The sequence below is a fragment of the Atractosteus spatula genome, chromosome 2 (assembly GCF_055471065.1).
Source record: "Atractosteus spatula isolate fAtrSpa1 chromosome 2, fAtrSpa1.hap1, whole genome shotgun sequence".
Lineage (NCBI taxonomy): Eukaryota > Metazoa > Chordata > Actinopteri > Semionotiformes > Lepisosteidae > Atractosteus > Atractosteus spatula.
Window position 1 is genome coordinate 53,492,815 of NC_142707.1, and position 15,242 is coordinate 53,508,056.

The following is a 15,242-nucleotide window of genomic DNA, read 5'->3' on the forward strand; positions in this document are numbered from 1 at the left end:
CTACTCCAAAGCTCTTCACCATCCATTTCGTTTGACAAAATACTTTTTCATATGAAGTAACACTCGTAACTCTCACAACTCTAAATTAGAATTTGTGTCAATTGCAATAATTAGAATACAAAATATTTAAAAGCACTGTTGTTCATTCAGGTAGAGATATCAAACTGATTCATGATCATAGTAATGCCCAATTTCAAAGAGTCTCTAGACAAATGACAATATCTTCAGAATTAGGCATCTAGAACCCAGACTTGGTTATTATGCAAATGATCTCAGAGTCCTTGAACAGGCTTCCTGTCAGATTTCAACTTGATCTAAAACCCTTCTTTTCAAGGCTCTTCATGACATGGCTCACCAGTATCTAGCTGATATTTTTTTTTGTTCTGTTTTCTCCATGTGACCTTCAGTTAGTCTATTCTAGCTTACTACATCTTCCCCCTGTTCGTCTACACTCTGTGGGTTTCAGGAGCCTGTTGTTGCAGTGCCCCAGAGCTCTGGGACACCACCCCAAAAGAATGACTCCATTCTTGACTTTGTATTTTTACATTTTATTTTCGGCAATTTGATAAATATGTCTGGTAAAGTGTTTTGAGTTTACTGATTTTGAAGACACTATTTAAAGTAAAGACACATATTATTATTATCACCTTTAACATGGCTGAATTATATTGCAAATGTTTCCCCTCAGAAGATATTTGCCCCATACAGCAATGCTTAACCACATCTACTGTATGAACATTTATTTTTAATTTAAAATAAATTCTAAACTGCAACATATGGTGCTTAGCCACTTCTCTCAAAAACCAGGACTTTTTTTTGTTTTGGTAACTTATAGAAATGACGGTTTACCGTCTACCATCCGTAAACTGTGTAAGTACAAACTGTGTTTGAACGAAAAGAAGTAATTTGTGTTGTCTTGTGCTGTGTACATGGGTCACTGTGATATTTCCTCCTGCTGCCTACTGTTGCTACTTTTGTGGGGAAAAAAAACAAGATGTTGGCAAATCTCTTTATGACTACCTCAACCTGATCCAGCAAAAACAAGCTCTTAAAAGAGCAAGAATGAACTATATTAAATAGCTGGAAACCGCAGGTGCTACTGCTTTTAATAATGGCTGTGATTTGTAACTTAGCTAATATTATGCTCAGCAAAAAAGATTTAAACATTTCCCATTACTAAAGACAGCCACAAAAACCTAATATATTAGAGAAAGGTCAATGTACAAAATGCTTTGTTAATATTTTTTATTAAATAAATTACATAGTATTACATTGGTCATACACAATATAAAAGCTTTTAAAAAAGAAACATATTTTAAAAACAACAGTTAGCATATTTGTATTTTTGTTAAAAACTAATTTTGTTTGTAATGAATCACTTGAAAATATAATGTGCAGAACCAATGCCAATATTGTATAAGGTTTGTATAATTAGCAGATTTTTTTTCACCATAACTCAAAGTTTAAAATAATACATGGTAGTCAGAGAAAAATATTTTTCCAATCTGGATTTAACAAATTAGAATTAATGATTTGCCACGTATACTACCTTTTCCTAATGGATGAAAAAGAGTACGCAAAGGTAAACTGTGTTCTTCTGATTTATCAGTAATTAGACAAATACTTTACTTGACTTAATTAAAAGGATATGAAACAACATAATTTTAAATAAACATAGGAAGTTTAATCTGCTAGAAACACATATTGTGAAGTATGCCTGTCATCTCTCCATTAATTATAATTATACGTATACAGTATGTGTACCATCATGATAAAAAAAAAAACATAATTTATAAGAACATACTGTAAGGATACAAACAATAGGAGGCTATTCAGCCCATCTAGCCTTCAGGTATTTAGTAGTTAATTGATTCCATGATCTCATCCAGCTGTTTCTTGAAATAAACTATAGTCCATCCTGGAAAGTTCTTTTGCTGTCACAATATGAAAGAACTTTTTATTATTTATTTTAGTCTCCACTGGATTATCAATTTCTAATAGTCCTTTTTACCTGTGCACAATGCACAGTACTCTTTCTTTTTTTTATCCAGGATGCAAGGGAGCTGGAGCCTATCCCAGCAGGCAATGGTGCAAGCAGGACACACACTGGACAGGACGCCAGTATATCGCAGGGCACACACAGACACAAACACACACTCACATCAGGGCCAGTTTTCCCAGATGCCAGGTAACTATCCTGTATGTCTTTGGAATGTTGGAGGAAATTGTTGTACCTGGAAAAAACCCATGGGAACACCAGGATACCATACAAACTCCACACTGAGAGCACCCCAGGAATCAAACTCAGGGCCCTGGTGATAAATACTGCACCACTGTGATGCTGTCTTTCTCTTTATGTCTGTCCTACTTATATTCTTGAACCATCTGGGATACTGTTTTGTGTGTCAAGTAAACCACTGTCATTTATTTTCCACCAATTTCATATATATCTTATCCTATTTTACTTCTCTTAAATGGTGTCTACTTCATTTTAAAGTGACTTTTCTTGAAATTGTAATCTTTTGCGTTGGATGCAACTTAAACAGTTTCACAATATACCTCAAAGCACACTATATTATGATCGCAGTTCCCTAATGGTTACCTGACCTCTTTTTACCTCACTCTGTCTTTATTGCATGAAGAGAGAGATCTGTACAAGCATTTCCTCTTGTACAGTAGGTGCTCTGAAAAGCTGGGCAAGAAAACAGTCATTAACCATGTCTAACATTTCAGTTTCTACTGCAGGTTATTCCTATAGGTCTATCACAATTGATGCTGGAAAAGTTGTAGCTTCTCATAAATACTACTTATTATTGTAATCAACATCAGAATTTTGTGGTCTATAGCATATAACACTGTACCTTTGGAATATTTTTTTTTATTAGCCTGGACCACATAGATTCAGAGACTCCTGATTCCTCTAGCTTAAGTATCCTGAAGATGAATACTCTACTTGACATGTAGCGCTACACCTTTCCCCGTCTGTCTTTCCTATACCTATGGAATAAAGTGTATCCACTAATGATACATTCCTCTCCATCATTTTTGGTCGGCTGGGTTTCCGTGATGCAATAACACCAACATCGCTGCTAATGTGGTCACTTCTTTCCCAGCTGATTTGTTTCTGATTTTAGGCAGAATCTGTAAAAAAAACCCGATAATGTGTTTTTTTCCCTTTGGTTCTTCCTTGGTCTTTGCTCCCCAAGTAACTTCAATTTCTGTTATCTTTTGCCCCCCCATCTAAAAAAAAATTGTTATTCAATTTTATAATTACCATTCTATACTTTGATATATTTCCAAGGCTTACTGGAAATCTGATCCATACTAGTAAAAAAATAGTGAAAATATATTATGCATTATAATACAAAGTTTCTTGCACATCTCTTACGGTGTATACAAATTGAACTGCATAAACAGTAAAATAAACAAAACCGTTTACACAGAAAAGTGCCTCAGTGTGTATATACTGTATTTACAGTGTGTATATGTAGGCCAGATTAACATATTTGGTTAAATCAATCATAGTTATGTACAGAATAAGCTAAAACATATTAAAAGTTTTAAAAATCAAAGTTCAAAAGCTGTCAGTTTTGCCTTCTTCAGTCAATTGATTCAATCCAAGTTAGTCTTTTAAACATACAAGAGATTAATCAATTTAAATAAATTTAAAATGGGCCAAAAAATGTTTTAAAATGGTTTTCATGACAAAACATAAAATAAAAGCACCACAAAATTCAAACCCTATAAACAAACCATGCAGGGAAAAGTCATCTTTTGACACAGGACGAACAAAAAAAAAACTAAAAAATTTCAATCATGCAAGCGAAATGTTGTGTCTTTTTTACTCTTAGTAAGTATCTTGACAAAAACTTCAACGACATTAACATTTTACAAAATCCTTGGAAGAGAATATCATTGATCACTTAAATTCCTCCAATCCCTGCACTGTCGACTGAAATACACTGTTAGCTAGAAAGTGATAAAAGTTTTAGTACCTTGCACTAGGCAGGGGATAGAAAATGTACAGTCAGTCAGTATTATAATATCTGAAAAATCTGACAGTGATTTAGAATTGGGAGTTATTTTGGGAAAAAAAATAGATTCCAGTCAGAATTATCATATAATTATAACCATCATGTGTCATGATATTGAAATACATCTTCACTTATCAAAACCATAAAGATATCTATTTTTCTAGGAGGTTTGTGAATTTATCATTTACTTAATCTTTGAAAATGACTTATTGCCTCATAAATATGTCATATAAAATGTCCATTTCCAGTTTCTCCTACTTGCAACAGAGTAGATTATGGTAAAGTGAAAGCTGTCCCCCATATCATTCACTGACATGAATGCCATAAGACTCTTGGAGTGTCATTCAAGATTTTCAATGTTTAGAAAGAGGGTAACATTAAAAATTGTAAAAATTACAATTAACTACAGTATGCCTCAAGGACTAAGTAATTCTAAAAGGTTTTCCCTTCAGTGATAAAGGAACACCTGAGATGGTGCTTTGCCTTAATGATTATTTTCTAAATGTGAACAACAAATGAAAGGAACAGATGGAAAATGAAATAAAATGAAAACAGACTGTAGACAAAATCAGACTTTAGATGAAAAGGAACACCCAGTACCACACTGTCTGTTGGTTAAACATCTGCAGCCTACTTTTCAGAGAAAAACAACTGGTCTAATTGATTGCTTCCTTTACAAAAACATTTTGTTTTACAATTAACATGCTAATCTGTTTTTGACAAACATATGTAGTTGTGCCACAGCTGCAATGCATTTAATTATGAAGGTGCCTGAAGAAATAATCCTAAAACGTATTTCTTTGTCATGCTCAGCCATTTCTGACAAATGCACTCTCTTCTCTGTGCTGACACTGAAAACAAAATAACTATAGTTTTGAGACTTCTACTACTGTGCTCATTATTATAGCAGAAAAATGATTTCCATCACAACTGATAATAATTATAGTACACACAAATGTAGAAATTAAAGAAGAATCATACCCAAGACAATATACAAAAATATGAAGCAACTCAAATGGTAGATGCTAAAATATGAATTGTAACAATTATGCAGAAATAGTAAGCATCACTTTCCAGAATTCCTATCTGAATCTCTGTCTACTGCTGTAACTATAATCTTTTTCTTAGTGCTATTATTCGTAGCTACAGGAATTCCTGAAAACAAAACTATACGTTTATATACTGTACAGTACATGTATATTACTATACACACTAAAAAATCCTGATATATACAGTACATTCACTGTATCTTTCTCATCGAGTGCCATTTATTGAGCATTATTAATGCAAGGAATCGTTTGTACTGCAACAAATTACTGTACATTTTTGTGAAGTTTATAAGCTAAGCTAATTCCAGGCTTCTTGCAGGACTTCTTCCAGGTTTAACAACTAAAAACAGAAGAGTAATGTAAAAAGTTAATTCAATACTATGAACGCAATCCCGTAAATTCTAAAATCCCATGACCTCAAATCAAGATATTATTCTTTAGTGTAAAACATAAAGGAAACAAACTTCATTTTCATTTTTTCCATAGAGTAGGTGTGATTTTCACAACTGTCTGTGTTTGGCTATTGAATCAGGATAATGAATATACTGTACATACAGTATATACAGTGACATGATAAGGTAAGAGCACCTCAGAGCAAAGCAACAACCGCCTGATTGACCCACAAACAGAAGGGGAGTGCAAAGCCCTTGCTCTGTCTGAGCCAGCTTACCTACGCAGTCCACGCTGAAGAGGCTCACGGAGGCCGGCATGGTAGACTCATCCAGAGACTGCAGGCCTCGAAGCGCCAGCCTCACCATGGAGACTTTGAGGCTCTCGGGCAGGAATGAGAGTAGGAAGACAGGGACATACATGGCATACCGCAGTCTGCAGAGAACGGGCGTCATTAGCTTGCCTTGGGGGGAGTGGGCCATGCGTTCAATTGTTGGGAACAGGAGCACCGACTTTAGAACCTGAGGACAAGAAATAAAAGCAACACAGTTTTTTTTCCCTCCAAGGAAACACAATGCTGCTGAACTGCTTACACTTACCTATTATTATGGACGTCTGTAGCACTATTTCAAATGTAGAGACCTTCTTTTCTTTACGTGAAGCATGGCTTGTCATATACATTAATAAGTTGAAAGGTAATTACATGCTGCTTGAGATTCCAGAGTAGCTGCAGAGTGGTAGCTTAGCAGCGTTTGAAACAAGCCTCAAATTCTACTGACATGTGCATCCGGATTGCTGGTGAACCCACTAGAGGGAGCTGTTTGGGAAAGGAATCTGACTGATGGGGATGACTCAGGAGGATACAAATACAGAGATGGTAATCCTTCAAAGCAAAAAATAAGAACAGCAGTATGAACTGAATGTAATAACTTGAGAAGAAAGCTACTTTGAAGGTTTACCAGGGAAGAATAAAATGACACCTTTCATTCAGAGATGACCTGATATCAGAATTTAAAACTCTTTCCTATGTGTCTGATATTTTCATTATTTTAAGAAATGCCATCAATTATACAACCAGTTAGATTTCTTGGAATGTCCTCTAGTCATTGCTTGAGCATTCTTCAAGAATTATTTTGACATGACCATACATCATTATAATTAGTGGCACCATTATTATGTCTGTAAGTGCGTATAATTCAGTTTCTGGAATGGTACAATAATCCTTCTCACACCGAAATACAAATTTATAAACCAAATACTACTACTAAACAAACTGAAGAAAAGAATTAGCAAGAGCATGCACATTTTCAATCACAATATGAATTAGTTTCTGTCCAAAAATGATTATAAATAAACTTGCAAGACAAATTTACCAATGAGATGGGAAAAGGTATACAAAAGTATGTGCTATGAGGCAGGAATTCAATTTTGATAATTTTTACCCTTTTTTATTGTTTGAGATGGCTTTTATGACTTAACATTAGTTCCACAATTATTAGCATCACTAAGCTAGATATACATATGTACTCCACATACATACTGTATACAACACATTCTCCATAAAAATGCACTTTGCCATGCCAGACAACACATAAGTTGTTGAAAAAGTCTTCTGTTTTCCTGAAACTGCACAGAATCTTCTCCAACAGAGGTCTGGACCAGAGTGAACACCCGAGCTAGAACACAGTGATCAGATTACAGGTGTGATGACTGCCACATAAACCAGCATTACAGTAGGTTTCTCTTCATGACCTTGGCCAAGTGTCGAATTTTGGATATTTATTCTTGTAACCTTCTTCAACAGGACAGGACTAAATCAATCAACCCCTTGGGTGGATACATTTCCATAAGCAAAGTTTTCCACTGATTATCAGCCTCTTTCACACCACCTCCCATGTTTTTCTTGATGATCCGTCTTGTCCAGATTGGTTCTGGCCCAGTTTAATCTGCCTTTTGTGTGTTCAACTTCCAGCTGGGGTGTTTAAGAGTCAAGCTGGAACAGGGAGCACAGGAGTGAAAAAAAAAATGATGGACCAGGGACAGTGATAAATCTGCCCATTACTTTTAAGTTCACTTACAACAGCTGGAGGGCTGGTCTTGGGATTATGGCTTTTTATTTTCCAAATTTATATCTGGCACAAGTACTCTGTTGGCCTTCCTTGCCCTCCTCTGACTTGATGTTTTCTGAACAATCTCGGTGTTTTCTCATTCTCAAACTGACACCTTCTAAGGCAGTGGTGAAATTACATAAATAACATAATGTGTAAGGATCTTCAAAATACTTATCTTAAGGGGCACCCAAGCCATTAAATATTTGAAGAACAAAGCTAACAACCAAATAAATCAAAATTAAGTTACTGAAGACTCTGATTTTTTTTCTTTATAAAGGTTTATAAACAGTCTTCCAGAGACAAGTATTCCCCAAATGTTATTCATTGTGTATTAAACTCAGAACAAATGCTGTCACCTTTTAACAAACAAAAATATATCTCTTCTTTTTCCCTGCCTAACATGTAACAGGTTGATTTTCAATTTCTATGGAACATAAGAACACAAGTGTGAAGAAGCCATTCAGCCCATCCAGCTTATTTGGTAGTTTATAGTTAATCTCTATTTAAAACTAAGAACAGCAGGCACTTCTTTACCAAAACATCTGTTGGAGTATGGAACAAGCTCTCAAGCCAAGCTGTTGAAGCCGATACCTGGCTTCTTTCAAGAAATGGCTGAATGACACCCCTGGATCAATTAACTGCTATTAAATAAGGTAGATGGGCCAAATGGCATCCTCTCATTTATAAACTTCCTTATATTCTTATTTTCACAGTATCTGAGCTGGTCATTAAGTGGCTTTTTGGTTCCATTTTGGTGAAATTGATCCATGGACTTGGACTGCTGATATCGGCTGCAGAGGGCTAGAAATGATGGTTGGTAAAAGAAAAGATGGAACTAAAGGTGCATGATGCACCTGCCAATGTCTGGACTATGCTGCAGCAGCACACAACTGCACGAGACATCAAGGAAATATCCCCCTGCATTTCATTAATCATTAGAGTATAATGAGGTGTCTTTAACTCATGAAGTTTAAAGTTTTAAGTGTCACCACAACCAATTAAAAAAAAGTTCATAGTTTGTCCAATCTGTGTAATATCAAGAAAGGAAACTTGATTTCATTGGTTATTTTCAGGGTAATTAAACATTCACAGGGCCTTCTCTGTTATGCATTCACTAAATTAGGATATTACGATTTAGAACAGCACAGTGAGTATAAGAGGAAGTAAAGAGTATTACTTAAGCTTTGAGATATACAGTACCTTACCTTTTAAACTAAAAGGTTCAAGAAAATGATATTCTTCTAGAGGAAAACAGCCAGCCCTACTGAATTACACCCGCTTTGTTTAATTTCACTTAGGAAATATGAAACGACTACAGGACATCAGCTGCTGCTGAAATCAATTGTTCCACACAAATTAAAATTTTGTGCAAAAACGTTGGACAGTAAAGGATAGACAGCACAAAAACAAAAAGTACAGTGAGCTAGAACTAAATCACAATGGATAAAAATAATTCTAAACAGCTATTCTTAGTCATATACTAATTTTATCGTCTCTGTGCAATACTACACTTAAAGCATGCTCCCTTCAATGGGAATGAAAGAACAGCAGTTGTTTACCTGTCACGTCTCACACTTACATCGATGTATTTCAGTGAGCTGCCGTAGCGGACTTTTATTTTTCATGTTTTTGCCCTTGCAGAAAGAAAACCCATCATCTGTCAGGTGAAACCGACCACATTTTTCAAAGATAACATGATAATGCACTTAATGGTGATCTACAGCGCAAATCTGACAGAATGTCCCATTAATCAAAATTTCTCTTTCAGGCTGTATGTTAGAACTTGCAAACAAAATCTGTGAGGTCAGGGATATATGCACTATTAACACAGCTGTGCCGAAAAGGCATCCAAGGTACCGTAGACAATAAAGCAGAGAAAACTTTCTATGTTATTCGCTCATCAAAGTGGGCACCTTGAGGCATCATCCTGACTGCTTTCAAACAACATATCTAGATAACACTAAACCTACTGTATATGCCTGAACTCTCAGAAGAAACTAACATTACCACCTTCGACTGAATGCGAGCAAATGTATTGCATAAATTAAAAAACGAGACAGTAAAAGCTTGTCAACATTTTATGCAAGGCAATGTCTAGGTGTGTAATTACACAGATCAGAAAGAATGAGGTATTACGGTGCATATTTCACTCTTCTCCTGAGATACAAAAAATGAGCAAGAGAGTGGGCAACAGAGCACAGTGCCCTTGCTAAGAGAGACAATGTACATACCCAGCCTCTTCATAAACAGATCAACTCTTACCCTGAACTCCTGGTACATCAGGACATAGCCAATCATCCAGAGCTATGCTTGACATCCAGAAGCTTTCTAGGAACACACAGCTATGCAGTCATCTTAGTGGGGACCACAGTACAGGGTACCTGCTGGTTTTCATTCCAGCTGAGCTATTAAACCACCGGTGCTAACTCATGTCTTAATTCATCAGCTTGCTTGCTTAACAGTTTTTGCAATCGGTCCTTAGTTTAAAAAATACCCTATTTTGGTCATCCATCCATTTTCTAACCACTCTTCCAATTTGGGGTCGCAGGGGAACTGAAGCCTATACCCCTCATTCAACATACAAGACAGGATACACCCTGGATACACGTTGGATGGGACGCTAGTCCATCTCAGGGCAAACAGACACAGACACAAACACACACATGCTCACACTCACAGGTAGGGTTAATTTTCCCAGAATCCAATTAAACTACCAGTATGTCTTGGGAATGAGGGAGGAAACTGGAGCACCTGGAGGAAACCCACTAGAACACAAGGAGAACATACAAACTCCATGCAGATAGCACTCCAGATGCAGAATTGAACCCAGGACCCTGGTGCACCAAGACAGCAATGCTAAGATCTGCTCCATCATGCCACTCTGTTTTAATCATACTGGCCCCAATCTGTCCTTAGATAGACTTTTCTTCCTTAATGCTGACTAAACAACTCCTAATACCCAGGAAGGTTTACCTTGTGTTTCTCCAGGACCAGGGTTAACTACTGTGTTAGTAAAATGGATGCAGAAAGGGTAAAAACTCAATTATACGTAAACTGTAGCGAACAAGAACCTGGTCACTGACACATCTATAGATCTACCTGGTTTTCTTTTACAGTGCAAATTTTGAACTTTCGTAAACAACATTTGTACATCACATGGTAGGTGCGGTCTCTTACTTACCACAGTTAAGGACTCGCCCTTCTGCAGATGTTTTGAACTACAGCCCATGTGCCCCATCACCATCGATTGCCCAATTCAGTCCACAGGGGACTGGCAGAAACCTAATTAGCTATACCCGAAGTCATCATCTCACTGTAACACTGTTCCCAACCACGTCTAGTAAAATGCTATATACAAGACAAGGAAGAGAATGAATGAGCACTGCACCTTTTTCCAGGGCTGAAATAATGAGCAGTTTAAGAGGTATACAGGTGCACTACTCATGTGAAAATTTTAAACTAAAACATTAAAATTTTAAGGCAGCAAAGTTAGGATTGCTGTCTTGCAATTCCTGGGATGCTATCTGTGTGAATTTTGAATTGTTCTTCCCATGTCCACATGGGTTTCCTCCTGTAGTCCTGACATGCTTGTAGATTAACTGACTTCTGGTAAAATTGGCCGGGTGAGAGTGTGTGCGTGTTTGCGTCTGTGTGTGCCCTGCAATGGACTTCCATCCCGTCCAGGGTGTTTCCGGCCTTGTGCTCAATGCATACTGGGATAGACTCCGGGCCAATGTGACCCAGAATTGTATACACGGTCATTGTTGTAGATGATGGCAATTACAGATGTACCGAATCAGTCTGTAAGGCAATGTGTCCTGGCTTTGGTGCTTGATGACTGCAGTCCAGTGAACTCAGAGAAGAGAGAAGGAATTAAAGTGCTCTAACACAGTCGTAATTGACTAGGCTTAGATGACCCGCAGAAGTTCACACATGAAGAACAAGGAGCTGGGAACAATCCCTACTTTTATCCCTTTCTTATGGACAACCAGCAGCTTTACAAAATAAGTACATTAAAAAATGTTCAAAATGAATGTCTGCCTCAAAAATGAATGTTTTCTGAGACCAGAAGGAGCAGCTGACTTTTATGTGGGGCAACGTTCTTGTAGGGTATGAACTGTTTCACAAATCCATGCATCTGTATAGCTTCATCCCTGCTGCCATCCACTTTTTTAAATGCTGTCAATTCTATGCAGGCTTGCATGTCTACAGAAGTACATTTCAAAAATGTAGAAATGCTCAAAAAATCTGTAAAGGTCACAGTAAATGGCTAAGCCGATGTGTGTGTGCGCATGTGTGTGTGTGGGGGGGGTGACATGTTTGAGAAATGAAAAAAGGGTGTGGAGAGACACAGATTAAAGGGAGAAAAAGAACATCCTAAGTAATTACGATAACTTTGTCTTATTTACTAGAAGATCTTGGCTAACAGCTCCTGTGGTGGAGTTTTGCAGAGGTGAAGGAATGCACGACATGGGACGCAGGTGATCTTTTGATGTGTGAAGCAGAAGCTTTGATGAGAAACAGTTCATCTCCAGTGGGCTCAAGAATGCAGCAAGAATGCAAGGGAAGTGGTCAGTCCTATGAAGGAAAGCCTCCTTGGCTAAGAGCTAAGAGAACAGCATGTGTAAAGTTATGCAAGAGTACAAAACATTTTTCTAAATCTTTTTTTCTCCCTCGAACACATACTTCGGAAACAAAGCTTTTTCCTTGCTCAGGTCACAAGAATGCTTAAATTTCTCCCACTGTTATTTAGCATCTTGCCGCTCACCAAAAGAAAGCAAATGAAGTATGAATGTCATAATAAAAGGGTCGATTTCTAAAGACCCAGGATATAAATATGACAAAAAAGGAATTTTAATGCTCTGCAGATGCTTTGTGGTGCTACAAAATGACAGACAGCACAAGGGTGTTTAGATGTTCCTCAACATCAGATGAACTCCGAGTCTCATTGAGCCAGATTTGAACTGTGTGACACCACATTCCACTTGTCTGCAGCGATTGAAGCTTGCCATTAATACGCAGGCGAGCCAAGGCCACCAGTAGCTTTTGGTACCTAATGTCCTTGTTCGCCTCAGAAATGGTTGTTTTTCGAGACCAAGAGAAGAAGTAGAGTTTTCTGTGGAGCTACCCTCCTGTAGTTCGTATACTATTTCACAAATTCATGTGTCCCTGTAGCTTCATCCCTGCTGCCATCCACATTTTTAATGCTGTCATTTCTGGGCAGGTTGGCATATCTATGAAAATTATTAATATACATTTCCATTTCATTTACCACCACCTAACATCTTTTTGAAGACAGTCCTGTTGAAATGTGAGTTTTGTCTTGTAGTGCCTCCTTCATTCATCCAAGCACAGTAGTGCGTATCATGACTGACATTTGGCAGGACAACTAAGTAAAATGATAGACAATGTTTTTGTGAATGATTTACAGTTGCAGTCAAATTTGCACATTTTTATAGCTGTTACATGCTCTGAGTTCATAAGTAACATTTTATTTGAGAGGATAACAAACATTTGTGACCCAGCTAGGGGGCTGAATTAACATGTTTAAGAACTTCACAGGAACTAACAAAGCACACGAGTGTAAAAAAAATATTTGTGTTCATGTTTGCCATTTTAGACACTTTCATAATGTACATCTCTACTGAATGAATGTAGGGTGGATTCATCGCTAGGAATTTTGTTCTGATCACAAAAATGGGGGATGAGCTAATAACTTAAATGCTCAAGGGATTCACTATAATTTGAAAAGGTTATAAGAGACAGCAAACAGTCATTCTGTCATTACAGAATCTCTAAGCAATTTCTCTCTACTTAAAAAGGAAAAAAAATGTTTGAGCTCACAAATGAAATACTTGACTGCCCTCTTGACGAAAAAATACAGAAAAATGGTTCTCAAACACTGTAACACGATGCATTGAAGAAGTTGCAAATGAATGATTAACAAAGCAAGCGACAGCAAAAGTAGAGCTGAAAAACAAATTATGTAGCTTTGTGATATGATCCTTTTGCCATTAGAAATAAGTGGAACATAAAGTGGAAAGTCTGATGCAAGGATCACAATGTTCCTTATAAAAAAGTTATTCCAAATTTCCTTTATTATTTAAAATATATTAATACATACTTTTTCCTAATGAATGAAATAGAACTCAAAGTTATAGATAGCATAATTACTTAACACGTTCATATTCAAAACTGAATAAACCTTTTTACCTGAAAGACCCTGACTGCACTGTTTCATATATTTCACAGGCACATAGAGGTTATAAAAACTGCCTGAGCTGTTCCCTAAGGAACTTTGATTATCTTCATTCTGTTAGTTCTCAAACAGAGCTACAATATTCCCTCTCAGTAGAGTGGTCTGCAGTTTATTGTTAATTCCATTTTATACATTTTACTTGACTTTAACTAGAATGTTAGACTCTACGTTTGCAGCCTGCTCTTTAATTAAAAAGCCGAAAGGAATTTGTTTAAGGCAATCTGCACTATGTTTACAAAAAGTAGCCTAATTCAAACTAGTAGTTATTTTAATAATAAAATACCAGCTGTAGCAACAAGGTAAATAGGATTAAAATATTATTTATATATACACATAACAGGTATGCCTTTAAGGAAACCTTTAGGGAAAAAAAAAACATTTTATTCTCAATTCATCATTGCCATAGGCAAAACATTTATTGTCCTGAAATATATAAAGAATCCATTAGTCACATTTATTATATTAAGAGGCAGTTTAAAGTTACAGCACAGTTTTATAGACGTTCGGTGAAAGGAAATTCTGATCCTATTTCACCAATTTGTGGATGCTTGTCAAGAACTCCAGAGACTTTTCGTCTTTTTGTGACAAATTTGATAGAGTTTTTTATGAAGACCTATAACTTCAGATTCTGAATAACATCACTTGCATATGCAGCATACAGGTATGTGAATTTTTCATTCAAAATATTAGTGATTAAGGATGCCATTGACATTTAACAATTACTTGGTCAGTGAATCACCCAACCTGACAAAGTCAATTATTCTGTACAAGGGTGTTCTACTATAAATGATCCAATATCGTATATAAAAGATATTTGCAACAGGCAGAAATCTGGCCTTATTGCCCAATCTCATCACATCTCAGAATCTAAGGAAAACTGGGCCTGGCCAGTACTGGGAGAGAAATATCTATCTAAAACAGGTTCCTGCAGAAAGTGGCATTATTGGACACAGTGCTGTATAAGGTGTCACTCTTTGGGAAAGATATTAACTTGAAGTACTGACTTCTTTTTATTAATGAAGCCATGGAACTATTGTTAATTTCACCATTGTGTGCTGTCTAACTTTCTTCCAAAACTTAGTGAAGTGGTTTTTCACTTCTTTACCCGATTTGCTGCGTAGCTGTGCATTCTACAATTCACAGGTGGATAATGTTATTAAAGTTATTAACTAAACATTAAATGCTGATTCAATTGACCATGGAAAAATACCAACACTAAAAGGCAATTTTGTCCACTGTATATTTTGCAAGCTGCAAGCTCCTGTATATAAATCAACTCCTGTTGGAAAGCCACTGAAACTGATGCTAAAACATCTATGCAATGGAAATTTGATCTGTTCCAGCATATTATTAACTCATTAACCACATAACTTGATGACTGCATATTCTGGCCCATTAA

General features: G+C 36.6%; 1 protein-coding gene across 2 annotated transcripts in view; it reads right to left on the reverse strand.

Annotated features, from left to right (window-relative positions):
- Positions 1-15,242, reverse strand: part of ldah (lipid droplet associated hydrolase) — a 110,849-nt gene that overhangs the window by 21,450 nt on the left and 74,157 nt on the right. For both annotated transcript variants that reach the window (XM_088909711.1, XM_088909712.1), the window contains one exon: positions 5,754-5,994. In XM_088909711.1, the coding sequence (XP_088765837.1) occupies positions 5,754-5,994 (241 nt within the window). The remainder of the gene's footprint in view (positions 1-5,753; positions 5,995-15,242) is intronic.